This window comes from Arvicanthis niloticus, chromosome 6 (assembly GCF_011762505.2).
Source record: "Arvicanthis niloticus isolate mArvNil1 chromosome 6, mArvNil1.pat.X, whole genome shotgun sequence".
Lineage (NCBI taxonomy): Eukaryota > Metazoa > Chordata > Mammalia > Rodentia > Muridae > Arvicanthis > Arvicanthis niloticus.
Genome location: NC_047663.1, coordinates 51,769,153 through 51,795,511, shown reverse-complemented (window position 1 = coordinate 51,795,511; position 26,359 = coordinate 51,769,153). Strand labels below are relative to the sequence as shown.

Sequence of the window (26,359 nt, the reverse complement as noted above, 5' to 3'; positions counted from 1 at the left end):
TTTGGAAAACCTGGCGGAAGTCTTGGGTGGAGTTGGGGCTTAAGTCCAGGGCTGTAATTCCACAATTTGGGAGCTGGAGATGGAAAATTTAGGGGCAAGATCTGGCTTGGACTATAGAAGATACTGATAGCCCTCATCCCCTCCCTCCACGTAAAGTCAGCGCTAAAGCACTAGCTTTCAGTTTTCTTATCCCAAGTAGGGTCTAGGAGCCACCCTCAGGGCCCAAGTTACAATTCTCACCAGCCCATACCCCGCCCCTCTAATAGTTGCTATTGAGGTGTCTTGAGCCTCAGATGGGTAAAGCAAAGTGGGGGCCAGTTGCTAGTATTCCAAGAGTAGAATCCTGCTAAGGTACTGGGGGGGGGGGTGTAGTTTGGGGGCGGAGTCGTTTAGGGCTGAAGACCGTTGCTCTAGGCACTGGTCACGTGAGTGTCTTGTCTAGGTGGAGCTTGTAGTAACGTGACATAAGGAAGTCACGTGAAGGACAATCCGCTGCGCAAAGTGGGCGGGCTTGGGTCACGTGGCATGGGGAGAGGTGGGCGGGGACCTCGGTGCTGCTCTCGACGTCCGTGGTAGTGGCCCTCGACTGTAGGGTCTAGGTTTTGAGTCTCGCCACACGGCCCTTCCCGATCAGCCCGCTGTTCCACGCCATCCTCCTTGGGCACGTCTTCCGCACTGGCCCTGCACTGTTGGCGCTAGCGCGTCAGTTTGAGGGTGTGCGCAGGCGCGGCGGGGGCGCTTAGTCCTGTAGGGTGGGCGGCTGAGCCCGGGAGCGCGCGAGCGAGACCATGGCGGGCAGCAGCGCGGGGGGCGGTGGTGTAGGGGAGACGAAGGTGATTTACCATCTGGATGAAGAAGAGACTCCTTACCTGGTGAAGATTCCTGTCCCGGCCGAGCGCATCACTCTCGGCGATTTCAAGAGCGTTTTGCAGCGGCCCGCGGGCGCTAAGTACTTTTTCAAGTCTATGGATCAGGATTTTGGGTAAGCGCGAGGCCTAGACTGGGAAGGACGGAGGGTGTACTAGAGTGGATTGGGCGATATTGAGGGAGACCGGTCTGCCTTGGAATATTTTTGGCCTGTAGTGGAGCATAGCGTATTGTACTGTGCTAAGGTAGAAAGCCCATCCCAAGACGGACAAGGTTGTGTTTGGACACATACAAGAACGGGCTGAATTTTTAGCAAACTAGAGAGAAAATTAGGTTGGAAAAATGGAAAACACTGGTTTGTTTTGCCATTTTCTTCCCATGATTTTAGCCAAAAGGCAGAGAAGTGATGCTTAAGGCTATCCTAGGCTGGGCTGAGATTAGAGTTATTTATCTATATTTTGGTAAACTGGTATGCTTTCAGACGTCTGCACAAGAGATATATAGAGATTCAGTAAATTTTTTTGATTGTTTGCTTGTTATTTGTTCTTTTGTTTTGAGGCAGGGCTTTATTCTTTGTATCCTAGGTTGGCTTTGAACTCACGAAGTTCCTCCCTCAGCCTCCAGAGCTGGAATTAACAGGTGTGAGCCAATACGCTGGGCATGTCTTTATGTAGACTGGGCTATAGTGAGCCAACTTAGCCTATTCTGGCTTATTAATTAGGTTCCATAGTATTATTTCGAGAAGGTGCAATCTGTAATAATGCAGAGAAAGCTCTATTGGGATATATTAGGCTGCTGTGAAGTAGATTTTTCTGGCATGTACCATTCTGGACTCTTCTGGGTTCTTATTTTGTCTTAGGGCCAGAACCTTTCCCACCCCCATCATCCCCCTCCCGGGGCTGAGGAGAGTCGGAGGATTTTTTGTTTGCATGTTTGTTTATTTTTTTAAAGATATGTGGAAGGCAGTGGTACCCATCTTTAACCTGAGCACTTGGGAGACAGAGCCAGGCAGATTTCTAAGTTCAAGACCAGCCTGTTCTACAGAGTGAATTCCAGGACAGCCAGGGCTACACAAAGAAACCCTGTCTCAAAACAAAACAAACCAAAGATACTTTATGTGTTCCTGTGTTCTGCATGCAGGCACAGTTGTGTACCACAAGCATGCAGTGCCTAATAAATCCAGTAGATGGCATGGGATCTCTTAGAACTGGAGTTAACATATGCTAGCCACTACGGTGTGTGCTGGGAATTGAACTCCAGTCCTCTGCCAAGCCAGAACTTGGTTCTGTTACTGAAGCTACCTAGAACACAATGTAGAAAACAGGCTTGCTTTGAACTTGTAGCAGTCCTGCCTCCATATCTGTATCTAGAGTGCTGGGACTAGTTATGTGTGGCAATCAGCATACCTGGCCCAGACCCTGGGTTTCTTATGTTACAAAACAGGGACAAATAAGAACAAATGGGCTGGTGGTGCTACTACATCACAGTGGAATAGGGTATTGTAATCAGTATGGTGCAGAGGGCTGCTTGGGCAGAGATGCTGGGGGCTAGGCCAGAATAAATTGAGTTCTGGAATGATTTGTGACAACCTGGGTGATCCTGGGCTGGACTGGGACTGTGAGGAAGGCAGAGGAAGGCGGTGTTTTGGTGTTGTTGTTGTTGTAGCTATTGGGACAGAGCCTTCTATGCCCCAGGCTCAGACTGCATTAGGCTCTGATGTCCTGAGTTTATCAACAGGGATAGCAGGGTACTGGGGAGAAAAGGGTGACCTACCACCTGGGTTGGGGAGAGACTTCTTAACCTGTGAAAGTCCCTGTGGTTGAAGCACATCCCCCCCCCAACCCCCCAGCTACCTGAATAAACTGGACCCTCGTTAAAGGTTAGGTTATGTTGGGAAGAGTTGTATTATGTTGAGTAGATCGTGGTGATGGGGCTGTGCTGTCTTGACAGCAAATGCATTCATGAGGCATATACCCAAGCCCCCAGAGTACATTAGGCTAGTGTTAATCAGACAGACATATTTGTATGCACTATGTACATGCCCGGTGCCTGTGAAGGTTAGCCGAGACAAGTCAGATCCCTTGGGACTGGAATTATGGATAGTTGTGAACCACTAGGTGGGTTCTGGGAACTAAACCTGGGTCTTGTGCAAGAACACTAAGTACTCTTAACCACTGAGCCAATTCTCTAACCCTCATCCCTACCTCCAAGTTCTAATTTGAGGGCGAGGGTGTTATGTATGTGAAAGAATGGCTCATGGCTCATATTTCGTCAGTATGTGTTTGCTAATGCTCACAGAGGTGAGGGCTTGTGCCATACACCCAGGGCACATGTTGAATAGAATAGGTTCTCATGATTTCTTGTGGCTGTGAGAAGGAACAGATCTAGTCCACTGCAGGAACCTGTGGGAGGCTGGGCTTTGGGATTTTTCAGGCTGAGCAGATTGCTTAGTGAGGTGAGGTAGCCCGGAAATTGGAAGGCCAGCTTCCTCTGTCTGTGGGAGCTTTCCACACATGGAGTATTATTGTTGCATTTAAGGGTGTTTTTAATCCAGCAAAAGTCACACATTTGGGCGGTCTCTGGATGTTAATTAGAGAAGAATAAAAGGCAGAGAAGAGCAGCAGATTACATGAGGACCAGAGGCTTTTATGGCACAGAAGTGTAGGACAGAGATGTTCAGGCTGCCAACCGGGCTCCTAAGTTAGATATTTGGAGCCGTTGTTGGGAACTGTCCCACAGGGAGTCTGGAGTGGTACTTTGAGGTTTAGATCAAATGGGAAGAAGTCTTTGGAGCAGCATTGTGCCTCTAAGGATGAGTTTGGATGGCGGTGGGATAAAATAAGATGAGAGTCTGGAATATTTATTTATTTACTTATTTATTTATTGATACACGAAAGCAAATTATTTCACTGTAAAAGCAGAGGAGCCGGGCATGGTGATGCATGCTGGCCGTGTGGCATAGCCAGGTTTGGTGACATAACGCCTTTAAAACCAGGATGGAGAGGCAGAGGCAGGCAGATCTCTGTGAGTTTGAGGCCAACCTGGCCTACATAAGTGAATCCAGGCCAAGTAGGGGTACAAAATCACACACACACACCACAGAGGCCTAGACAGTTGGTTTAGAGGATGCCAGTGCATTCTATTCGTAGCACCCACTTGTAGCTCCTGACTACCTGTAACTAGCTCCAGAGGATATAATACCCTCTTCTGTCCTCTGCAAATACCCTCATGTGACAGCCATGCACACAGACGTGTATATGTATACATTAGGGGGAAAAAAAAAACCAGACTACTAGTCAGGGCAGCAGAGAGTCGCCATGCTTGGGCTAGATGGAGACTGGGTGAGTTGGAATGGGGGTGACTAGTTTAGCCTTACTAATCCCCAGGCCCCCCTCCCCCCCCCCCCACTTTTTTTTTTTTTTTTTTGAGACAGGGTTTCTCTGTAGAACCCTGGCTGTCCTGGTATTCTCTGCTCTCTTCTGTAAACTAGGCTGGCCTCAAACTCAGAAATCACCTGGGAAGGTGTGTGCCACCATCGCCCAGCTCCTTTGTGTGTGTGTGTAACCCTGGCTCACTGACTACCTCCTGCTCGGCCTCCCAAGTGTTAGACTAGAAGATGTGCTCCATCACACCTGGCACCTACTAATCGCTCTGCTCTCTCTGCAGGGTGGTGAAGGAAGAGATCTCCGATGACAATGCCCGCCTACCTTGCTTCAATGGAAGGGTTGTCTCCTGGGTAAGGGGACTCATTACCAAGCTGCTTCCAACCTTAGTCTTTCAGCAGCCTCCCCTTCTGCTCAGTCACTGGTGACCCTGGCAGGAAGCTTGCGTCCATTGTGGATGCAGTGATCATTCCTCAGTCTTCTCTTCCTGCAGCCTTCCATACTGGATTGTATTTTTCTGGAATCTTCGCCTAGGTCTCTGAGACCCTGTTCCCTTCCTTTCTGGTCTTTTTCCTTTGTTTCTTCTCGTAAACCACTCCCCAATGGAGCCATGTTTTCTCACTTGCTCTCTTCTAGCTAGTGTCATCAGATAACCCCCAACCTGAGCCGGCTCCCCCAGCCCATGAGTCTCGGACAGAACTAGTTCCTCCACCACCACCATTACCCCCTTTGCCATCGGAAAGGACCAGTGGCATTGGAGACTCAAGGCCCCCGTCCTTCCAGTGAGTCCTTTACGTTCTTGAGTCCAGGGGAGGGAAGCAAAGAGGGAATTGAGTCTAGCCCCCTTGAGAGGGAGACCGAGGACCGGTGCTCTGTCCTACTGACTTTGGTTGGAAACCCTCTCTACCTGTGTAGCCCTAATGTATCCAGCAGCCATGAAAATCTAGAGCCTGAGACAGAAACTGAATCTGTTGTATCACTGAGACGAGACCGACCTAGGAGGAGAGACAGCAGTGAGCATGGCGGTGAGGGGACAGGCCCTGGAGGCAGGGTAGACTGTGAGCTGGGCAGGGAGGCAAGCCTCAGCATGCCAAGCATGAAGAATGGGAGGCCTGGCTCCTGAGACTCTTGTTTGTACACAGCTGGTGGCCACAGGCCTGGCGGCCCCTCAAGACTGGAGCGCCACCTGGCTGGGTACGAGAGCTCTTCCACCCTCATGACCAGTGAGCTGGAGAGTACCAGCCTAGGAGATTCAGACGAGGACGACACCATGAGTAGGTATGGCTCCACACATATCTCCTCCGGTTGCTTCTTTCCCCCCTTTTCCTCCCTTCTCCCCATCCTCTTCTTGTTTCTTTTTTATTTATTTATTTTATATGAGTACACTGTAGCTAGCTGTCTTCAGACACACCAGAAAGAGGGTATTGGATCCCATTACAGATGGTTGTGAGCCACCATGTGGTTGCTGGGAATTGAACTCAGGACCTCTGGAAGAGCAGCTAGTGCTCTTAACCGCTGAGCCATCTCTCCAGCCCCCAGTCTTCTTGTTTCAATGTGGCTCTCTGACCTCCTCCACCTCCAAATGCTCTGGTTCTCAATTGCTATCAGGTTCAGCAGCTCCACTGAGCAGAGCAGTGCCTCCCGCCTCCTCAAGCGCCACCGAAGGCGAAGGAAGCAGCGGCCGCCACGCATGGAGAGGGTAAGGGTTCTTTTGGGAGAAGTGGACTTTAGTTGAGCTGGCCTTGTGACACAGGCTTGTGGCTCGTCTCTCTGTTAATGGGGAGCAGTTCACATCTTTCCTGTCTTCCTGCTGCAGACCTCATCCTTTAGCAGTGTCACCGATTCCACAATGTCTCTCAACATCATCACAGTCACACTCAACATGGGTATGGAGGGTCCTGAGTGGGAGAAGGGAGGGAGAGGGTCTCGGGGTTTCTGGAGCTCAGTCCTCTCATATGGCCTCTCCACAGAGAAATACAACTTCCTGGGCATCTCCATTGTGGGCCAAAGTAACGAGCGTGGTGATGGGGGCATCTACATCGGCTCCATCATGAAAGGGGGAGCCGTGGCTGCAGATGGGCGGATCGAGCCTGGAGACATGCTTTTGCAGGTGCACTGATAGCCGGCCGCTGGCTTGGGCGGAGGCGCTGCCGCTCCCACACAGCCTGTGACCCGCTGCCCCTTCCTTTCAGGTAAACGACATGAACTTTGAAAACATGAGCAACGATGATGCTGTGAGGGTGCTGAGAGACATTGTACACAAGCCAGGGTGAGTCTGCGCTGCAGCTGGGCCTAGCCTCTGGCCGTGAAGTCCATTCACCTTTGCTTTGTAATTTTAAAAAGAAGCGAGGCCAGGCATGGTGGTGCATAACTTTAATCATGTTACTTGAGCCAGAGTTGGACTCTCTGAACGTGAGGCAACCTGGTCTACATAGTGAGTTCCAGATCAGCCAGGTTTACATAGTAAGAAAACGAGAAATAAAAGAAACAAGGGTTGGAGAGATGGCCCAGCGGTTAATAGCACTGCCTGCTCTTCCAGAGGTCCTGAGTTCCAGCAACCACATGGTGGCTCCCAACCATCTGTAATAGGATCTGATGCCCTCTTCTGGAGTGTCTGAAGACAGCTACAGTGTACTCACATACATAAAACAAACAAACAAACAAACAAAAAACCCCAAAACTGCAAATCTCACTGGCATGTCACTCCAAACTAAAGCATGAAACTGATGTGGGTGAGGACGTAAGAAAAGCCCACCCACTGTGTATTCCTCTCCACTCCCACCCTCCTCACAGACGGTAATTTACCATCTTGACTTCTTTGGTCAAGAAAACCTTTACTGGTTTTTCTACCCATGCCTGAGTCCTAGAACAAGATGGTTTGGTGCTGCTGCCTGTGTGAAGCTTCCCGTGAGTGAGCTGTACGGTGGGTGTGTGCTCCGTTGTCTCGCACAGCAGTGTTTTAACTCTTGTGAGTCATCCACACTGGGGAGGAGGAGGCCTTCACCCTCGCTCTTTAGCCCAGTGATGGAAGCGCCTTCCTTTCCTGCCTCTCTGCCCTCAGTCCTCCTCCCATCAGGCCTTGGGCTTCCCGAAGCCTCTTCCCTCTACTGAGCTGGTCTTCTCCCCACAGCCCCATCGTGCTGACCGTGGCCAAGTGTTGGGATCCCTCTCCCCAGGCCTATTTCACCCTCCCTCGAAGTAAGTGCTGCTTGGGCCCCGTCTGAGGTTGAAAGACTGGGAAGCGTGGGCACATAGCTCCACTGGCACTTGGGAGGCTAAGACAGAGGAGGATCTCTAGAAGTTTGAGGCCAGCCTGGGACTATATAGTGAGTTTCAAGCCAGCCTGGGCTACAGAGTGAAAACCTGCCTCAACCAATCAAGCACAAAAAGAGATTAGAAGAGCCAGAAGTTGTAGGGAATGGGTTCAGGAGGGCCAAGGGAGGGGGGATGGACAGGAGTCTTAATTCTGGAACACACAGGGCTAGTTTTCTATGATTGAGCAGTGACCATCTTGGTCAGTATTTTCCTTTAATTATGAACCAGATGAGCCCATCCAGCCCATTGATCCTGCCGCCTGGGTGTCCCACTCAGCTGCGCTGACGGGCGCCTTCCCTGCTTACCCCGGCTCTTCGTCCATGAGTACTATCACATCCGGCTCCTCTCTGCCTGACGGTGAGTCTCTCCCCTTCCCCACCTCCCTGTGTGAGTGGACCTTTCGTAAGTTCTCTGTTGTCTCTTCTGTCAGGCTGTGAAGGCCGGGGTCTCTCTATCCACATGGACATGGCCTCTGTGACCAAGGCCATGGCAGCCCCAGAGTCTGGGCTAGAAGTCCGGGACCGCATGTGGCTCAAGATCACTATCCCAAACGCCTTTCTAGGTATTCCCAGGCCCTGAGCAAGGTGTCATGGGAAGGGGAGGAGGAGGCCAGAGCTGGGAACACAAGGATAAGGGGAGGAGTTGGGAGGAGAATCTGACCTCTGCATGGTGCTCCATCCCAGGCTCCGATGTGGTAGACTGGCTGTATCATCATGTGGAAGGCTTTCCTGAGCGCCGGGAGGCCCGCAAGTATGCCAGTGGGCTGTTGAAGGCAGGACTCATCAGGCACACTGTCAACAAGATTACTTTCTCTGAGCAGTGCTATTATGTCTTCGGGGACCTCAGTGGCGGCTGTGAGAGTTGTAAGTCAGCAGGTCTGGCTGTGGGATAGCAGGCTGCCATCGACCCTACACTGATCTGTACCCATGTACTGCTGAATAAGCGAGGTACCAGAGCTGCATTCCCAAGGGAAAGAATGCCTCAAACGTCTCACAAAAGCATTTTTGGGCTAGTGGTGATGGCCCTGGTTGTGTTTCTGCAGGAGCAGCAGTTTCCTGTTCTAAGCCATCATAGTCTCTGGCTTTTGTCTCAGGGAAGTGGTTCCTGGTTTCTCTGTTCTCAGGAATCCTGGTCTCCTAAAGCAGGGACCTCTCTTCGGTTTCGTTTCAGACCTAGTTAACTTGTCTCTGAATGACAATGATGGTTCCAGTGGGGCTTCAGACCAGGATACCCTGGCTCCTCTGCCTGGAGCTACTCCCTGGCCCCTGCTGCCTACCTTCTCCTACCAGTATCCAGCCCCACACCCCTACAGCCCACAGCCTCCACCCTACCATGAACTTTCATCTTACACCTATGGTGGAGGCAGTGCCAGCAGCCAGCACAGTGAGGGTAAGTTACCTACCCCCATATCCCAATACAGCCAGAGAAAGGGCACAGTAGAGGGGATTCAGGGAGGAGAGGCAAGAGCAGGGCTAGGGTCCAGAGGACTCTGGCTTGAGCTTCATTTTCCTCATTCCCTCCCCCTCCAACAGGGAGCCGGAGCAGTGGGTCAACAAGAAGTGATGGGGGAGCCGGGCGCACAGGGAGACCTGAGGAACGGGCCCCTGAGTCAAAGTCCGGCAGTGGCAGTGAGTCTGAACTCTCCAGCCGGGGAGGCAGCCTTCGGCGGGGTGGGGAACCTGGTGGGACTGGTGATGGCGGCCCCCCTCCATCCAGGGGCTCAACAGGCGGTACTCCTAATCTCCGAGCTCTCCCAGGGCTCCATCCCTACGGACCTCCCCCTGGCATGGCTCTCCCCTATAACCCCATGATGGTAGTTATGATGCCTCCACCCCCACCCCCTGTCTCAGCAGCAGTGCAGCCCCCTGGTGCCCCTCCAGTCAGAGACCTGGGCTCTGTGCCCCCAGAACTGACAGCTAGCCGTCAGAGCTTCCACATGGCCATGGGAAACCCCAGTGAGTTTTTTGTAGATGTTATGTAGGACCCGTCTTGAGGCCACACTGCCTCTGTGCCCTTGGCCTGGCAAGTGTCAGCTTGGTGCTCTTCATAGTGCCTGGGCTCAGCCTGGTGGCTGGTGCCTACCAAAAAGTTTTTGCCACTGTGACTCTCACCAGCAGTGCCTGGTCCTTCCCCTTCCTCAGGGGTAGATGGGGACCCTCGGTTATTTTTAGCTTTATTTTTTTATAAGCTTTTTGGGGGGTTAAAATAGACTTTCTTATATTTGGGGAAGTATTTTTTTAAATAGACAATTCCTTTTTTATATGGAGAATCCCTTCATATAAAATTTCCTGGGTCCCTTCTAGCCCCAGAATATGACCACCACTCCAGTTGCCTAGTCAGCTCTCACATCGAGGATGGATGGTGGTCAGTGGTACCCTGGGAAGAAGAAGGGGTGGGCTGGGTACCCCAGACAGCAGTCCAAGGAGGCTGGTGATGTGTTGGGGATTGTGTAGCTGCCTTTGTTACTCTATTTATTTTAGTCACTTGTATAAAACACCAAATAAAGCAAATAGAGGCCAACTCCCCACGCCTCTGGCTCCTTTCTTTGGGAGGCAGGCAGTGGAGAGAAGGGGCCAGTGAAATTCAGCAGGAGAGTGACTTGGTAGAAAATTTATTGTTTTTAAGGCAGTAAGTACTCCAGTGCCGCCATAAAGGGGGCCTGTGTTTTGGCATAAGAGCAGGCACATAACTACGATGCTAGGGAGACTTCAGACTCTGAGGGGGTTACTGGTGACCAGTCCTCCGTTCTCCACCATGGCCTTGGAGATGCTTTTGAAGTTGCGGAAGAGCTCCTGCTGCTGAGGGCTGGACTGCAGGCTGGCCATGTTTTCTTGGATCCGTGTGGCAGCCTGGAGAGAGGGAAGGAGAGGGTCAGGCCTGTATCTTGAATGCCCACCTGTACTGGGTGGCTCCAAGGCTCACCTCAATGCACCAACTATCACAGAGCATTTTCTCATGCTGTGCTGTCGGGTAGCCCTCACTCAGGGATCTTGAGGCTCTGTAAGGAAACAGGAGGTTAAAATAATCCTGAGTTACGGTGCTGGCCCAGCTACTCTGTGGCTCAAACTCGCCAAGCTTCCCACTCTGTCTTCTTACCTGGAGAGAACCACCACCATGGCATAGAGGTCAATGGCTCCATCTGCCAGTCGCTGCAGCAGGAACTGTTCATCTGTCAGGTAGATGAGGGTGGGGGTTATCAGTCTGAGGGAGGGAATGAGGGAGGTAAGGGGTTGCAGAGCTCACTCACTGACAATCCCTTTCTTGTGCTTCATCAGCTTGGCTTCCACTACGGTGGCAAACTGATCCAGAGCCTGCACTGCCTGAAGAGACAAGGTCACAGAGCTCAGCAGAAGAAGGCCACACACTACCACAGGCTCTGTTCTAAGGCTCACTTACCAGTTCACCGCTGCGACTTAACTCTGGGTGGACAATTCCTGAGAGACTCAAACCACTGCCAATTCCTGCTCGCCTGGGAGGAGATGGAAGTGACTGGTCAGTTGTGGCATACCATCTTGTCTCCCTTTGGCCCTGGCCCTGGCCCCTGAGCTTACCGCCTCAGCTGTTTGCCTGCTTCTCCCATCAGGAGGCCAACGTTTCCAAGAGGATTCTTTAGGGCATTGCCAAGCCCAGTGAGTTCCTTTCCTTTGTCCTGTGGGGGAGGAGGGTCTGACTGTGAGTACTCAATGTCCTTCACACTTGCTCTCCCTGATTCTCCCTCATCTTACCATACAGCCTTGTAGAGCCACAAACAGTCGAAGAATGTCATTTGCCCCTTCAAAGATCCGGAAGATGCGAATATCTCGGAGCACACGCTCTACCCCTGGTTCCTGGCCCATGACAAGACACACAAACCTCTGTTGAGATGTGCCTGTCCACGCTGAACAGATGCCCCCTGCTGACGAGTACTACCTACCTTCATGAAGCCCATGCCCCCCATTATTTGGATGCACTCATCTGTCACTTTCCAGGCCGCCTCCTGAGGACAGAGAACCACTTGAGTTTGGTTTTGGAGCTGAGGTCCTAAACTGGACTCTACCCTTCCATCATGCCTGGGTCCTCACCGAGCCAAAGATTTTGCTGATGGCGGCTTCTATCTGGAAGTCTTTGAATCCCTGGTCCATGTTGGCACTCAGCATGTAAGCCATGGACTGAGGAGGCATGGTTGGGATATGGGAAAGAAAGCAGGAAAGGCTGCATCAGACAGCTTAAGACCAGCTCCGCTCTCCTCCCTCAACCCTTGCATTCACTTTAATCCCACAGTCAGGTCAAACACATCCAATATTTGACCCTCTGATTTGGTAAATCAGGGGCTTCGAGGCTTCAGACTTCTTAAAGGGGTGGGTTAACATTAGTGTTTAGTACATCTGGGAAGCACTTAGCAGAACAGCACCACTCTCCAGAGCGAACTGACTATGCCTCCTCGCATCCCCTAGGGCATTGGTGTAAAGCTGGAGACCCACTGCCCCAGGTGCTGCTGGGGGTTGTAGTCTGACCCAACTGTGAAGAAAGCCACAGGGCTCCAGGGAAGGGACAAAGGAGGCCCTTACCTCAGTCACATACTGGAGAATAGCCATCCTAGCCAGCTTTTCCTGGATCATCCCAAAGTTGTGAATTTTGTCCCCAAACTGGGTACGATTAGTAGCATGATCAACCTGAAAGAAGGTGCGTGTGACCCCACTGTAGTTCTGCAGTCTCCACCTGGACGGGCTGGAGACCTAACTCTGCCGATGTGCGAGTAAGCATGCATGTGTCGGGGCTCTGATGCAGGAGTTCCTGCAAGGTAGTCAGGGACATGTGCAAAGGGCAATTCCTTCAGGCTAGTTAGGGACTGAGCTGGGACTCACCGCCTTGGCAATGATGGCTTTCATGGTGCCTGCTAGGGTTGCAGCCATCCCAAATCTTCCATTGTTGAGGATGTTGACAGCAACCTTGAAGCCATCTCCCACCTCTCCTAGCACATTCTCTGATGGCACCTTCACTCCATCAAAGTACACCTCTGATGTGTTAGATGCTTTGATGCCCATCTTCTTTTCAGGGAGCCCACTGAAAAGGCAGGGCAGGAAAGTTGAGGTGTGAACAAGGTGCTGTAAGGGAAAATGGCCTTTTCAGTTCTCATGATCAGGGAAGAACTTCCCAGACTAAAAAGGATACAGGTATCTAGCTATGGCCTGTTTCCCCAGAGAAACTGCTAACCTGTGGCTCTCATACAGAGAGAGCCCCAGTGTGGCCTATAATGACTGCTTTTGAGAGCCCAGTGCTATCCCCTTGATACTGCTGGTTTGCCCCACACTCACTGGGTAACCCCTCCAAAGCTCCTTTCCACCACAAAAGCTGTGATCTTCTCTTTCACGGCCCCCGTGGCTGCATCTTTGATTGGCGTCTTGGCAAAGACAGTGAAAATGTCTGCCAGGCCCCCATTACTGTGGAAGAATGAGGTGATTAGTATAGGGTTCAGAGCAGCAGGGTCAGGACACTGGGCTGAAGGGAAGAAGAGGAGAAATGGAAGATTGCCTGATCCAAATCTTGGTTCCGTTTAGAGTATAATACTTTCCACAGGGGCTAGGTACAGCTGAGCTTCGAATGGAGGCTGCATCAGACCCACTTGAGGGCTCCGTTAGGCAGAAAGCCGCCAAAGCCTCCCCTGTTGGGAGAGAACTGGTTTACTTTGACCATCAAAGTCGTGCCCCCTCACACCCCCAGGCGGTTCCTTGTAACACCATAAGCAGTGTTGTACTCCTTACCCCCTGGGTCTCTTAAGGTTGCCTTACCAGATGCCACTCTGGGGAGGTATTTTTCTTTCTGGGCCTTTGTGCCATAGAGCAAGATGCCTTTGAAACCGATGCTCTGATGAGCTCCCAGGGTAACACTAACACCAAGGTCATGCATGCCCACAATCTCTGCCAAGCGAGCATACTGGAGGGAAAGGAGGCATCTGGGTTTGTAGCTGCCTGCACTGAACTTGTCCTCAACAAAGAATGGGCAACAGGGCGGAGCCTGGCTGGGCCATCTCTACTCTGAGCATGAATGGAGTCACAACGGGCACAGAGAGACTGGTAATATAGCTCATAGGTAGGCTGCTTTTCTAGCATGCGTGAGGCCCTGGACTCTCCTAAGAAGACAGGAGCAGGGACATCAAAGGTCTTAGATAACTTTTTGTTTTGTTTTTGAGACCGTCTCATTATGTAGCTTCAGCTAGCCTGAAACTTTTTAGTTGTTTTTTCCCCCTAGACAGGCTTTCTCTGTGTGGAGCCCTGACTGTCCCGAAACTCCCTCTGTAGACTAGGCTGGCCTTGAGCTCAGGGATCTGCCTGCTTTTGCCTCCATTCTGGGATTAAAGGTATGCACCTCTGTGCCCAGCTGCCCTTGAACTTGATGGGATGGTTGCCTGCTGTGTTGCCTCACAGTCCCTAAAGACTTGGGAACCATAACCATGGTTAGCTCCATGGTCCTAGTGGGCTGCACACAGATCACGTTTCAGGGGAAGATGTGTACACAGCTGAGAAATAGGGCAGGCAGACAGAACCTCTGGCTTCTGGCTTGGCCCTGGTGGTGAGTCTGCCAAAGCTGGAGCAATGAGGGATAATAGTTAACAAGGGGGATCCTCTCACCTGGGTATTAGTGAGTCCCAAACCACCTAGCTCGCTGGGTACTTGCAGACCAAATGCCCCCAATTCCTTGAGTCCCTGCAAAGTGTCGTCCTCCACCTTCTCCAAGGAGTCATTCTTGGCAGGGTCATTCACTTCCTGGGCAAGGAATAGGATCTCATAATCAGAGGCTCCTTTAAGCTCCTTAACATCTTACTCCAGGAGGGACTGTGCCCTGGTCATTCCTTACCTCAAAGAACCGGGCCATTGGTCCTACCAGCTCTTTGAGAAATTGTGTTTGTTCTTCATTGAGCACTGCGTAATGGGAAAGGAGAACAGGCTAGTCAGGCAGGAAGGGCTGCTCTGTCCACACTGCCATTGACTAAGCCTTTACTTACCAGATGGGTATGGGAAGACCTGATCAGTGTTAAGCTGGCCTTTGAACATCCCCACTGCAAAGGACTTAGATTCCTGGGCAAGGAAGGAAAGATTCTCAGGGGGTGCTTGGGGTGATTCTATTCCTGGTTAATAATTGTCAATCCAGTTTCCGGTCACTTACAGCCCTGGCTGGTTTTTCTCTGGTGGAAGCATCAGAGGAGAGGGTTTCTGGCTTGTCCAGAACTGCCTGGAGGAAAGAAAGGGCAGAATAGTTAGGCTGGAGATGGGTCTTTAAAAGTGTGCAGGGGGAAGCGCTAGCTCTAAGAAGTGCAGTTCAGTGTCTTTTCCCTTTCTTTCTTACTAGGGCACCCTGCCTTGCCCTTTCCCCTACTTTCTGTGACAGATCTGTCACCAGGTGACTGGGACGAATAGAGAGACCCCTGTCGGTCGCAGGCTAGTGGGAGCTGGCAACTCCCATTTCTATGTCCTTCTCCCTCACCCGTTGTCACGTACCTGAGTGGCCTCAGTGGCATAAAGTCGCTGGGCAGAGGTAGGCCGGGGTTGTGTCTGAAGCACAGTAGATCGCGAGCTGTAAGGAGTCGGGGTTCAGTCCTGCCCTGGTTTCCAGACCCACTGTCCCCTTACTATATACGGACCTTCGAGCCCCCAGCCGCAACAGCTGTCGCCCCACACGCGGGGTCATCCGAGCCAACTGCATCTCCAAAGCTGCTGCTGAAGCCTTGACCACTGACCTCGCGTCTCGCCTGCCTAAAGGTTGTGAGTCTGGGCCCTGACTCATGCTCCACAATGCACTGCGTGATGGGGGCGTGGTCTTGGGCCTCGATGCATGTTGGGAACTGAAGTTCCGGCTTGTATCGGGTCCCTGTATTCTACTTGACCTAGGGTGATCCATCTTCAAGCGATCTGTTTTCTTTCCCAAACTCTTTAGAGCCGCTGGTCTAAACTAAAGTCTCATCCACTAAAAAAGGGAAGAGATTAGATGAGAAAAAGGAGGAAGAGTTAAATGACTACAGCCAGAGGGTTGTTGGTAGACTGGAGGGAGGATTCACTAGCTAAAGTTAAAAGAAAGGTAAGGCAGATGTCAGATGCAGAGACCTGGATTATTCGGAAAATTTCTCCTTCAAATAAAGAGGGGCGTGAGATGGCAGACTCAGGCTGGGGCGTACTCTAAGCAGATTCTGAGATCTAGGAGGTTTTGCCAACTCAATATACTTCTAAAAGCACTTAGTAGGAACCTCTGGTCTCATAGACTTTGGGAGATATTAAATTATGATCACCATGAATTTGAAGCTACATAGAACCTGCTAAAGTAAAGATTCCAAATACATTAGTCTTCAGAAATGAATATTTTTATATAAAAAATAGCTTTAATTATGTGTATCTCTGTGTGTCTGTATATAAGCATGCACACATGGGTGCAGTGCTTATAGAGACCAGAAGCCATGGAGCTGGAGTAAAGTTGTGAGTCTCCCAACGTGGTTGCTGAGAGCAGAGCTCAGGTCCTCTGGAAGAGCAATATGCTTTTGTGTGTGTGTGTGTTTTTAAAATTTATGTATGTGAGTACACTGTAGCTGTCTTCAGATACATCAGAAGGCATTGGATCCCATTACAGATGGTTGTGAGCCACTATGTGGTTGCTGGGAATTGAACCCAGGACCTCTGGAAGAGCAGTCAAGTGCTCTTAACCACTGAGCCAACTCTCCAGCCCTTTATTTATTTATTTATTTATTTATTTATTTATTTATTTTTAAAGAATTATTTATTTTATTTATGTGAGTACACTGTAGCTGTCTTTAGACACACCAGAAGAGGGCATCAGATCTCATTACAGATGGTTGTGAGCCACCATGTGGTTGCTGGGAATTGAACTCAGGACCTCTGGAAGAGCAGTCAATGCTCTTAACCACTGAGCCATCTCTCCAGCCCCCCAGCCCTTTTTTAAAAAGTTTATTTTTAAATTTTTATGTATATGAGTGTTTTGACTACCACCACAGTCAGAAGAAGGCATTGGGTCACCTGCAACTGGAGTTAGTTGTGCACTGCCATGCATGTGGGCACTGGGAACTGAACACAGGTCCTCTGAGAGCAGCACATGCTCTGAATCGCCGAGCGATCTTTTGAGCCTTGTCTAAAGGTTTGTTTATGCGTGTGTGCACTCACACAAGCCCTTGTCAGAAGACAGCTTCCAACAGTTCTCTCCACCGTTATGTGGGTCCCTGATGTCAGGCTTGGCAACAAGTTCCTTTACCCAAGGAGCCATGTCACTGCCCCGGCCCCCTTCAAAATGTGGTCAGGCCTGGGAAGAAAAAGAGCTTAATTCTGAATTGCTGGGACTACTTTAGATAAAACCCTCTTTCCCACTCTTAGAAAAGTAGCTAGATTATGTCTGGCTTTTGGGGAGGCACACTATGTGGAACAAAGTGTCACCTGGTGTTCCGGGGAAGAATGGAACCCTGATCTGCTTGTCTACTAGCTACAACTGCGTAGGGTGAAGACAGCTCAACTTCAATCTTGGCGGATTAGGGAGATTAAATCGAGAGAAGAGAGATGTCCCAGAGACCAAGAGGTGAAAAAGAGGGTCTGTGAAGGGGAGATCTGGATCTGTGATGGGGGGTCCGGGGGTTCCTTCTCTTCCTGAATCTTTCCATGGGGTCCAGGAAGAAAAGACAAAGGACGGGAAACTTTAGGTGACTAAGTGTGTAAGTGGCTCGATCCTTTGTCACTTGCTTTTTTTTTTACCAGCTCCCAGGTCAGCCCTCTGGCTCCTGGCCCCCCCACTGTTGCGGTGGGCACCTCCCCTCCTCACAGTGCTGCACAGTGACCTTTTCCAGGCCTTGCTGGGTGAGTAATGCCAGTGTTCTGAGGGGCCACAATGGAAAGGGCTGGCCTGGGGTATGAGGTCAAATGTTACAGGTTCTAAGCTGGTTGGAAATCTGCAGAGCATCTAGCCCAGGCTATAGCTTGTGTAGAGTCATCCCGCTGTGCCTCCCTCCCGGCAGCATCTATCCTAACTAGAGGAGCTTCCTCTTGACACACAGAGGCCATGGGTTGCAGGGGTGGCCAGATGGGCCTGGGATTTGAGAGGGTGACTTGATTCTGTTCCTGTGACAGACATCCTGGACTATTATGAGGCTTGCATCTCAGAGAGTCAGGTAAGGTGATGATGGTGGGTGCCTGGCTTCCTGACTGCTCCAGCTGACAGGACTGGAGGGACGAGTACATTCTTGCTAATTTTAAACTGAGACTTAGGGGCCTTGGCAACAAGATCCCTAATACTGACTGAAGAGTTGGGGTCATTGACAGTGCTTTCTGTGGGCAGCCAGCCCTGTACCCTTTCTCCTTTCTTCTCCCCTTTCTTGGATTGCCCCAATTTCAGCACCAGAAAGTCCAGGTCATAATTAATTACTTTTCAGACTTCCTGTGACTCCTAGGGGAGAACTAGGTCCCCAAGATTCTCTACTGCCAGCCCCTCCTTCTTTCCCCTTACCCCATGCTGTGGCCTCCCTCCAGCACTCAACCAACCAGGGATACTCCCATCCCAGCTGTGGGCTTTTTCCCTCTAAGGAATGAAATCCATCCTCCTTGTCTTTGCTGTCATCACCGAGGTTAGCCAGGTCTCCATGTTTGCTGTAGGGCCTCTCTGCTTGTGCTTCTATCGCCTTTCTCATTATCCGGGTTCCTGCCAGCAGTGAAGGAGTTAACACTGCCAAGGCACCCCCCCATTCTGGCTCCTAGCTCCCTCCCTCCCTCCCCCTGCTTCCTCTCTCCTCCTCTCTCCCCTTCCCTCCTCGGCTCCGCGGCTACATCGGCCGCTGCCATCTCCAACCCCCCCCACCCCACTCCCCCGCCACGGCCCCTAGCCCCTGGCCGTTTGGCAAGACCCCCGCATATCCTGGGGCTTCCCGATATCCAGTTCCCCTCCCCCACCCCAGCTCATGCCCCAGCCCCAGAACTCCGGGGCTGCCAGCCCCCTGTGCCCCTGCCCCTCCTGAGAATCGGGGTGTGCTCCTCAAGCCCCCTCCCCTCTACTGGGGAGCCCCTTTTAGGGTCCCCCCTCCCTTCCACGCTCCCCTACCCTTCTCTTCTCCAACCTTCTCCTTCCCCTCTCACCCCTCCCCCCATCCTGGCCCCCCCTGCAAAAGTGGGGTGCGGAGGGGGGAGGGGTGAGAACCCACCGAGGGGAGGAACAAAACTCCAATGAAGTCAGAGCCCCCTACTCGCCGCCGCGGCCAGGCCCCCCAACATGGACTGTCTCTGTATAGTGACAACCAAGGTAAGCATGACAGGGGGAGCAGTGGGGAGGGGGAGTAGGGAATGAATTTGTGGAGAAGGGTTAGGTAGGCCTTATGTAGGGCTGTAGGCACTGAAGTGAGAGCATCTGAAGTAAGATGTATTAGAGGGGGGTCACAATTTAGTTTTGGGGTTCACATCTGAGAAAACGGTGGATTTGGCCACAGGTGCCTCCTGGAGTGATCATTTTGTACCTATAAAGAAATGGAGAATTTGGTGTTTGGGGTGGCTTGGTGGGCTTTGGTGTTCAATGTTTTGAGGGAAATTTATTTAAGGAGAAGCCTGCCTGCCTCACATGGGAGTTCTGCTCATATATGTGGGAAGGTGGGCTATGTGAGTGTGTTGCGGGGAGGGCTGTCTTCCTTCCTGGGCAAAAAAGCTCATTTCGAGGTGCTGACCAATTGGAGGGGGGGTCTCTTGGCATGAGGGTAAAGGTCACTGGTTGTAAGTGTCTGGCTTGTCTGGCCGTGTCAACTAGCAGGTAAGGGTGGGCCTTCAGATAATAGAACATCTTGTGCTAGACATCTTTGTGATGCTCCTGATTTAATTGTACATTTAGGGTTGAGTTATGTGGAATAGAGTGACCTGGGAGTTGTCAGAGGGCTGAGGCCTGATACAGCCTTACCTGAGAGAATGGACCAGGTGGGGTTAGGGGTGCTCCCATGGGAGCTAGAAGGCTGCAATAGCTGAGGCTGCCATCTCCTAAGAATGATGAGAGGTTTGGGGTAGGAGGCTAGAAGGTAGTTGAGGAGGGGGACCAGTGGGTGGTACAGAATTTGGGGGTAGCCCAGTCAGGAGCCCAGGATTCCCATCTCCCACATTTTATCTAGCTCTGGTCAAGAGAACAGAAGAGCAGATGCGGGGTGGGGGGTGGGGGTTGGGGAGATGTTACCCTGACTCTTGGGAGGACACCTGGATCTCAGGGTCTCTGAAGACTTGTGAGCTCAAGAGGCCACTGGGGTAAAAAGGTGTAGGAAGAGGGCAGGGCTGGTGGAGCTGGGATCCATACAAGGGTTCAAGGGTGTCCCTGTGGTCAGAGCCTGGAAAGAGTGGGAGATCTGGGATGGACGCCCAAGAAGCTTAGGTCGTTTGCTCCCAGACTCTGGGACTGGCAAGCTGGATGCCTGGTGTGTGGAGGGAGGCTTGGGCGGGTGGCAGGCAGCTGGGGGCTGGGGGGTGGGACAGGAAGTGGGGGCCGGGGGAGGCGGGGTCCGGGTGAGTCACAGGCTGGGGAGGGGGTTATATTTAGTGGGAACTGCAGCTTCTTATGGAAGGAAGCTGAGGACACACATGTTCCTTGCCACAAACTCACACATGTGTATACACATGCATTGTGCACGTGTGGACACAGTTAGAGACTGGGGACCGAAGACTTTAGGTCTGTATCCCTCACCCCATCTACAGGGCTGCTTGTTTTTCTCCTGGTCTGTGGGTTTTAGGCTTTCTTCCAGGTTGCTGCTTCTCTCATCCCCTGTAGTTTTCAGTAGATTTTCGTGCCTCAGTTCTTCTGGCCCTCTTTCAGTCAGTGTCTGCCTCTTTGTGTCTCCTGTCCTTAGGCCTAATCCCTGGCCTTGGCAACCTAGCTGTCATCACCTTTGTACAGATGTATATAGGAAGCCCATTGGAATGTGTGGATTCTCCTTCTAACGCATGAACACATGAAATCCAGTAAGGGTGAGGGGCTGGGCGGCACTGGTATCTATTCTGGGTGGATGCATTTATTCATTTCTCTGCTCCAAATCTCTGTGTTCGATGGAGCACATGATTGAGCAACCCTGAAGGTAGGAGGCTTGCAGAGAGAATCATGCATTCGGGTCTTAGTGAGGTTTGTAGACACAGGTTTGCCATATTCATTGGCCAGAAAACTTGCCAGCCTCAGGATAGAGGGACTCCAACTCCCATAAAGCCTTGAGGTACAAGAGCCTTCAATGGTAGAGTGTGGTTGTCCATAGGACTGTTGGGAGTTGTGGTTCCTCTCTATCCAGGCCAATGGAGGGTGGCCCTGGAGAATCCAGCAGGGGGCACATGGCTTCTGCCCTCTGAAAATGCTGGGGAGTGGGATTAGGAGTGCTCAGCCTTTGTAGTCACTGAGCTCTCCTGGTCTGTTTGATAGCCCTCCCATCTTTCGTTGCCTATATTTATAAATTGCTGCAGTCATTTAAGGAACATTTTTGAATACTTAATATGTGCTCAGCTCCGTGCTCCGTGGAAACTCTGCTTTACAGCTATCACGGAGTCTTATTCGGTACCTAGATCTCTGCCAGTATCTCTATCTCTGAGCAGCTTTCTCCCACTCCGCCCCCGTCCCTCCCCCTTCTCCCCGCGCTGCTGCCGCAGTTGCCATGGTAACCAGCGACGACTGAAGTTGCGTGGCGGACTTGAGGGCAGGGCGAGGGTGGCGGAGGGTGGAGCAGAACAAATGGAGGCTGGGGGGAAAAGTAGGGAAAAAATAGGGGGCATTTGGCCAAGGCCCTGGAGGCGAAGTGGTTAAGCCCTCTGGGTGGTCCTTATTGGGCAAAACTAAGGTGCTGGGGGCGGGGCAATATGTCCAATAGCTTCATTCATTGGTCGGCAGGGGCGTGGCGGAAGGATAGTGTGGGCGAGGCTGGGGGAGCGAATGGGCGGGAAGCGGAGAGAGGCGTGGTTTCATGGAGCAAGTCGGCGGAGTCGGCTTACTCTATCAGAGGCGGGCAACAACCCTCAGAAAGGGGAGGGACTAGGTTGCCAGACCAAAACGAGGGCGGGGCTGACCCGGGAGGGGCGGGGTGTGGTTCCTGTATGGAAAGGAGACCCGGTTCGTGTGGTCCTTGTCCCAGTAACTGCGGGATGCGGGGGTCTTTGGGAAGGAGAATCCGTGGGTTGGAGATATGACGTCTCAATTTTCCTAAGATGGAGGCCAGTTCAGATTTCATCAGAGTTACCCTCCTACCTCAGCTCTATGTTCCAGGGAGACAGTTGCTAGGCGACGGCAAAGTCCTTGATTGCTGCGTTGCCAGGCAACGGGGAAACGGAAAATGGAGGGAAAAAGGAAATGGGGGATGAAAGAGGGTCTTGATAGTCCATAGTGCCTACTGGTGGAGAAGCAGGGTCTACGTATTTTTTAGACTAAAAAGAAAATTTGAGTTCAAGCCTGTTCCGCATTGGTTCTTTCTGAGGATCCATGCATTTTATTTAGGTAGGAAACTAGGACATTGAGGGGGGGGGTTATCTTGGGGGGTTACCTAACAGAGGCTGATAAGTACAGGGAGGCCAATAAGTGCAGGGTTGAGATTCTACAGAGGCCATTAATGCCTTTTGCCCTGGGTGTGAATTTTATATTCTGTAGACAGCTGATTTGGGGAGAAGCCCCATGAGAGTGGTGAACATTTGCTGGGAGGGTCTCTGGGAGAGAGCTTTGCAAGTTCAGGAGTTTGGGAAGGGATAGAAGACTGAAGTGATATGGAGCAATTTAGGGTATTCTGAAAGATTTGTGGGTCACTATAAATTGCAGTCCAGATCATTGGTGAAATTATTATTTTGAGACAGGGTCTCACTCTGTAGGCCAGGCTTGCCTGGAACTCACAGAGACTAGCCTGCCTCTGTCTCCCTAGTGCTAAAGTAATTTACTAATTTGAGCAGTAAAGAAAAGAATAGTAAATTCATGCTGGTAATCTCAGAACTTGGGAGGTTGAGGTTGGAGGCAGGACATACTGGAGCTGTCAGGATGTGGGTAAAGGCATGTATTGTCAAGCCTGACAACCTTAGTTGAATCCTTGTAACTCACGTGATAGAAGGAGAGAACCAACCCCCTAAAATTGTTTCCTGACCTCCCCATACCATACTATAACACACACAATTGTGTGCTCATATATGCACAAAGGTAATAAAAATTTAAGTAAAAGATAAAATAATTCTTTTTTTTTTTTAGATAAAATAATTCTTAATGTAGGGCAAGAGTTGGGAATAATTTGAAGAAACTGCAATGGAATTTGGAAGGTTTGCTTTAAGGCAGATTAAATAATACTCACAATTGGTTCTGGTGAGGTTTTGGGGTCCAGGAAGTCCAGCATATCATTCAGTTTAGTGATTTGGATGAGGAAACGCCAAACAAATTTGAAGAGGCTTTAGTTGGATGTTTGTGTTAGCCAAGGGTAATAATACATTAATGTTAAGGTCATTACTGGTAGATTGGGGGGGGGGGGAACAGATAAAATGATTTAAAGGGCATATCAGTTTGAGGACACAGCGAAGATCTGTGGTCTTTAAACTTGAAGAAGCATTGTCTAGTTATGGGATGGGGCTGGATGGACTGCAGGGCCTCTGCCAGGGATGCTTTGGAACCTTATGGGATGTTTACAGTAAAAAGGCTTAGGGTGGGGGCTTATGAAGTGATACAGAAAAATGCTGCTGCCTCCCCTGTAGTCTAGGAGTACAGTACCGATGAGATACCCAGTGGGGTTTTGTAATAGAAGCCCAGTGTTTTGGGGATGGTGCAGAATTAAGTGAAATAAGGGGTCCCTGAGAACCAGAGATAAGGTGCTAATTTTACAAGTGTCAGTTATCTGTAGAGGGGTCGAAACAGGAGTATACCGTGGGAAGTTAAAATCAGTAGGAAATAGCTGGAATCGAAAGAAGTTGGTAGCCAAGAGGGTCTCCCCTCACCCTCCTCTCCCATCATGACGCTCTCCCGTACTGCGCAGGCGCCGCCCCCCCTTTCCCTGGCCGCAGCCTCCTGTCGCCGCGGCCGCCGCAGCCCCCGCCCCCTCGGCCCCTCCCCCTCCCCAACCCAGCACCCTTGCTATCCCACCCATACCCTCCCCTTAGTCCCCCTCCCCTTCTCCATGTCGACTCGGAACAGATTCGCCTCCATGTGTCTCTGCGTGGTACGTGCCGCGGTACGGGATCCGGGATCCGGCCCGCTTCCCTCATCCCAGACCGCCCCCCCAACCCCCCCAATCTCAAGAGCTTCAAGTGCTGTTGCTCTTCCCTTTGCTTGGCGTGGGGTCTCTGGGTTGTAACTTCTTGATAACAGGCGCAGTGGGTTGTACCTCTTGTTATCCACTTTAACCCACACCCCTTTATTTTTGGGGTATAAGCCCCGGTTCCAGGTCATTCTGTGTAGCTGGGGCTTTGAAGATAGGGGGAAGGAAAAACAGGGCCATCATCTGTGTCCCGTCCTTAGGTCTTGTCCTTGTTTCAAGTCCTAATATATTGGGGATGCGGACTTGCCCCAGTAGCATAGAACCAGTCGGGCCCTGCATCCCAGTGGGTTATAGATGTGTCCTCCTTCCGCTTGGTTTAAGCTGCTTTGCAATCCAGGGCTGAGAGGGGTCGACCTCCCCAGCCCCATGTTTGCAATGTCAGAATTCTCCTACCCTGCAGAGTCCTGAGGGCCCTACAATTCCCGAGGACTGACCCAAGGCTTTAACTCTTCCAGTTACATTTTGAGAACTCTGGTTCTTCATTCTGTGGTCCTTAGTTCTCACAGTGTCAGACGTAAGTCCCTGCCCATCATAAGGATGGAACAGGGAGATATGGGGATCACCATGATAAAAGATCTCCTTTGGTTCTTGTCTAGAATAAATGCTTGTCTCCCTCCGCGTCTCCATTTTCTTTGGTGCGCCTGGCCGTTCCTCAGATTTAGAAGTTTCCTGTTAAGTGGGGTGACCATGAAGGAACATTGGACTCAGGTTCTCTTCAGTTTCCAAAACTTGGGACGTGCAAGTTTTGCTCCTGCTTGATTTATCTTGCAGGGAAATTCAGGGCAACTCCTATTGGCATTTAATGTCTGGGGCATTATCCCTCAGCTCGTTTGGTGGTCAGAATGGACCTGCTCATCAGAACTGCTAACCCGCCACAGCTCAGCCTTTGAGAAGGGCTATTATGTCTGTACTCTCCTTACTTTCTTTCCTCTCTTTCTTTTGGGGGGCAGGAGAGGGTTAAAATAGGGTTCAGGCTGGTCCTGAACTCACTATGTAGGCATGGGTGACCTTGAACGCCTCAGCCCTCTGCCTCTGCTTCTAGAGTACAGAGAACTTTATACATATACCACCATGCTGGAGTTTCTTCTCTATGTTCTCCTTTCCCATGCTGCTGACACTGAGAATTTAGCGTTTTTTAAATCTGTGACCCACACTTGGTGAGCCCCATTTTCCCTCTTTAAGGCTCTTCAAACATGTAGAGTGGTTTTGTTTATTTTGTTTATTTATTTATTGAGACAGCGTCTCTATATGTAACCCTACCTGGTCTGGAAGTTTCTATAAGACCAGGCTGACCTCAAATTCCCAGAGATATGCTTGCCTCTGCCTCCCAAAGACTGGGATTAAAGGGGTACACTATCACGCTCAGGGTGCTGCTTAACTCCAGGCACCTCAGGGACTGAGAGTCTTGTAGACAGGACCACATGCCTCCCCTAATTCTCTTACTATATCCTTAATCTACAGTCAGCCGATTCCTCATCCTCAGAATTGTCAGAATCATACTCAGCATCAGACATGATGGTCCCTGATACCTTCCTTCTTAGTCTTGCTGCTGTTGCCCTCCAGATGCTGGTATTCTCACTTGCTCAGAGACCTTGGGAGGGAAATTCTGCCCACGTGTACTAGCAGCTGTATTTTGTTTTCTCCACTCCCCTAGGGAGAGCTGCATCTGATTCTCTCCCCTTTCTCTTGAGTCTGGAGTTTTGACAGTTCAGCTTCTGTGGGGGTCAGCTCTGGAGGGGAGGGGCCTAGAAAGGCATAGTAGAGGCAGATGTGGAAGGAGCCAAGCTGACTTATCACCCTTCGCTGCTGCCTCTCTCTTACCCCCAGTTAATCTTATTTACTGATTTTGCTATTAAGGTGGTGTAGGAGGCTCTTGTTCTGGCGGCTGCCTAATTGGGAGTCATGTTGAGCCCTTTACCTCCAAAAGTCAGGGGGAGATCAGAAATTCAGTTTGAGCGTTGTATTGTTTTTTCCTCCTTCTGGGGGCCTGATACTCATTTCTGCACCCTGCTTCCCATCTAAGCCTTCCTGCCTCCGTTCCCTCACTTCCTCCCCCATCTCATTCCCGTCTAGTATATCCGGATTAGCTGGCTAGCTTCTGGGGCCCCTTTGCTGAGTAATTGGGAGTGAGAGAGGCCAAAGAAGGAAGAGTGGGACAGGTTTAGCCTTGTCCTGCTCAAGGGCTGCTGGTGGCAAGTATTTTCTAGCTGAAGTACCTGACTTCGGTTCCTGTTTCAGGCATGCAAGGTGCTGGAGAGCCAATTGCTTATGGGGGAGAGGCTGCCATGGGGAGGCTGGGGTGCTAAGGGTAGGGTGGAGTATGGGAGTGTGGGATGATGATGGAAAAAAAGAACTTGGGAATACATAAGGGTACAAGGGTCAGCTGCTAGAACTCTTAACAGGATGGAGTGGATCAAGGCTTGCTTGGGAAAAGTATGGAGACAACGGTGGGGGTGTGAGGTAGACTGTCAAAGCCATAGGATATGAGTCGGAAGTTGGAGGATGGAGCCTAGACTTGGGTAGAGATGAGAGGTGCTGAGGCCTTGGCTGGAGAGGGGCT

At 51.0% G+C, this 26,359-nt stretch overlaps 3 protein-coding genes across 12 annotated transcripts in view; 2 read left to right on the top strand and 1 right to left on the bottom strand.

Annotated features, from left to right (window-relative positions):
* Positions 1 to 453: 453 nt before the first annotated feature.
* Dvl2 (dishevelled segment polarity protein 2) lies at positions 454 to 10,085 on the top strand. Of its 2 annotated transcripts, none has more exons than XM_034507611.1 (15): positions 454 to 982; positions 4,534 to 4,603; positions 4,887 to 5,032; positions 5,166 to 5,275; positions 5,393 to 5,528; positions 5,859 to 5,949; positions 6,067 to 6,136; positions 6,221 to 6,360; positions 6,443 to 6,519; positions 7,381 to 7,448; positions 7,794 to 7,922; positions 7,996 to 8,127; positions 8,249 to 8,428; positions 8,736 to 8,954; positions 9,098 to 10,085. In XM_034507611.1, exons 1-15 carry the CDS (start codon positions 789 to 791, stop codon positions 9,544 to 9,546), a joined length of 2,211 nt encoding a protein of 736 aa, XP_034363502.1. In that variant the 5' UTR covers positions 454 to 788; the 3' UTR covers positions 9,547 to 10,085. The 2 variants fall into 2 exon arrangements, with proteins under 2 accessions (XP_034363502.1, XP_076792583.1); XM_076936468.1 differs by having other exon boundaries at positions 528 to 982; positions 5,166 to 5,263.
* A 75-nt stretch (positions 10,086 to 10,160) lies between these two features.
* Acadvl (acyl-CoA dehydrogenase very long chain) lies at positions 10,161 to 15,347 on the bottom strand. The gene is made up of 20 exons (XM_034507612.2): positions 15,184 to 15,347; positions 15,041 to 15,116; positions 14,709 to 14,774; positions 14,548 to 14,620; positions 14,400 to 14,464; positions 14,174 to 14,308; positions 13,334 to 13,478; positions 13,077 to 13,206; positions 12,860 to 12,985; positions 12,410 to 12,608; positions 12,113 to 12,217; positions 11,627 to 11,713; positions 11,479 to 11,541; positions 11,291 to 11,392; positions 11,117 to 11,214; positions 10,962 to 11,034; positions 10,813 to 10,885; positions 10,662 to 10,734; positions 10,488 to 10,563; positions 10,161 to 10,414 (listed from the first exon to the last, which is right to left on the bottom strand). Exons 1-20 carry the CDS (start codon positions 15,324 to 15,326, stop codon positions 10,274 to 10,276), a joined length of 2,049 nt encoding a protein of 682 aa, XP_034363503.1. The 5' UTR covers positions 15,327 to 15,347; the 3' UTR covers positions 10,161 to 10,273.
* A 1,733-nt stretch (positions 15,348 to 17,080) lies between these two features.
* Dlg4 (discs large MAGUK scaffold protein 4) overlaps positions 17,081 to 26,359 on the top strand; it is a 29,324-nt gene continuing 20,045 nt past the window's right edge. For 2 of the 9 annotated variants that reach the window (XM_034507604.2, XM_034507603.2), the window contains exons 1-3: positions 17,081 to 17,114; positions 17,291 to 17,389; positions 17,660 to 17,700. In XM_034507604.2, the coding sequence (XP_034363495.1) occupies positions 17,096 to 17,114; positions 17,291 to 17,389; positions 17,660 to 17,700 (159 nt within the window). In that variant the 5' untranslated portion in view covers positions 17,081 to 17,095. Of the gene's footprint in view, positions 17,127 to 17,290; positions 17,390 to 17,659; positions 17,701 to 18,455; positions 18,822 to 23,677; positions 23,701 to 23,810; positions 26,047 to 26,359 lie in introns of those variants that run through there. The other 7 variants (XM_076936464.1, XM_076936462.1, XM_076936467.1 and 4 more) reach the window with 5 other exon arrangements.

What these genes read in the sequence shown, in the direction of transcription:
- Dvl2 (XM_034507611.1), top strand. Translation starts at nt 789, where the DNA reads ATGGCGGGCAGCAGCGCGGGGGGCGGTGGTGTAGGGGAGACGAAGGTG. An exon ending in GAGGACGACACCATGAGTAG is followed by an intron (nt 5,529 to 5,858) that starts GTATGGCTCCAC and finishes AATTGCTATCAG; the next exon opens with GTTCAGCAGCTCCACTGAGC. An exon ending in CTATTTCACCCTCCCTCGAA is followed by an intron (nt 7,449 to 7,793) that starts GTAAGTGCTGCT and finishes ATTATGAACCAG; the next exon opens with ATGAGCCCATCCAGCCCATT.
- Acadvl (XM_034507612.2), bottom strand. Translation starts at nt 15,326, where the DNA reads ATGAGTCAGGGCCCAGACTCACAACCTTTAGGCAGGCGAGACGCGAGG. An exon ending in GGTCTTCCCATACCCATCTG is followed by an intron (nt 14,465 to 14,547) that starts GTAAGTAAAGGC and finishes CCCATTACGCAG; the next exon opens with TGCTCAATGAAGAACAAACA. An exon ending in AAGCCATCATTGCCAAGGCG is followed by an intron (nt 12,218 to 12,409) that starts GTGAGTCCCAGC and finishes ACCTTCTTTCAG; the next exon opens with GTTGATCATGCTACTAATCG.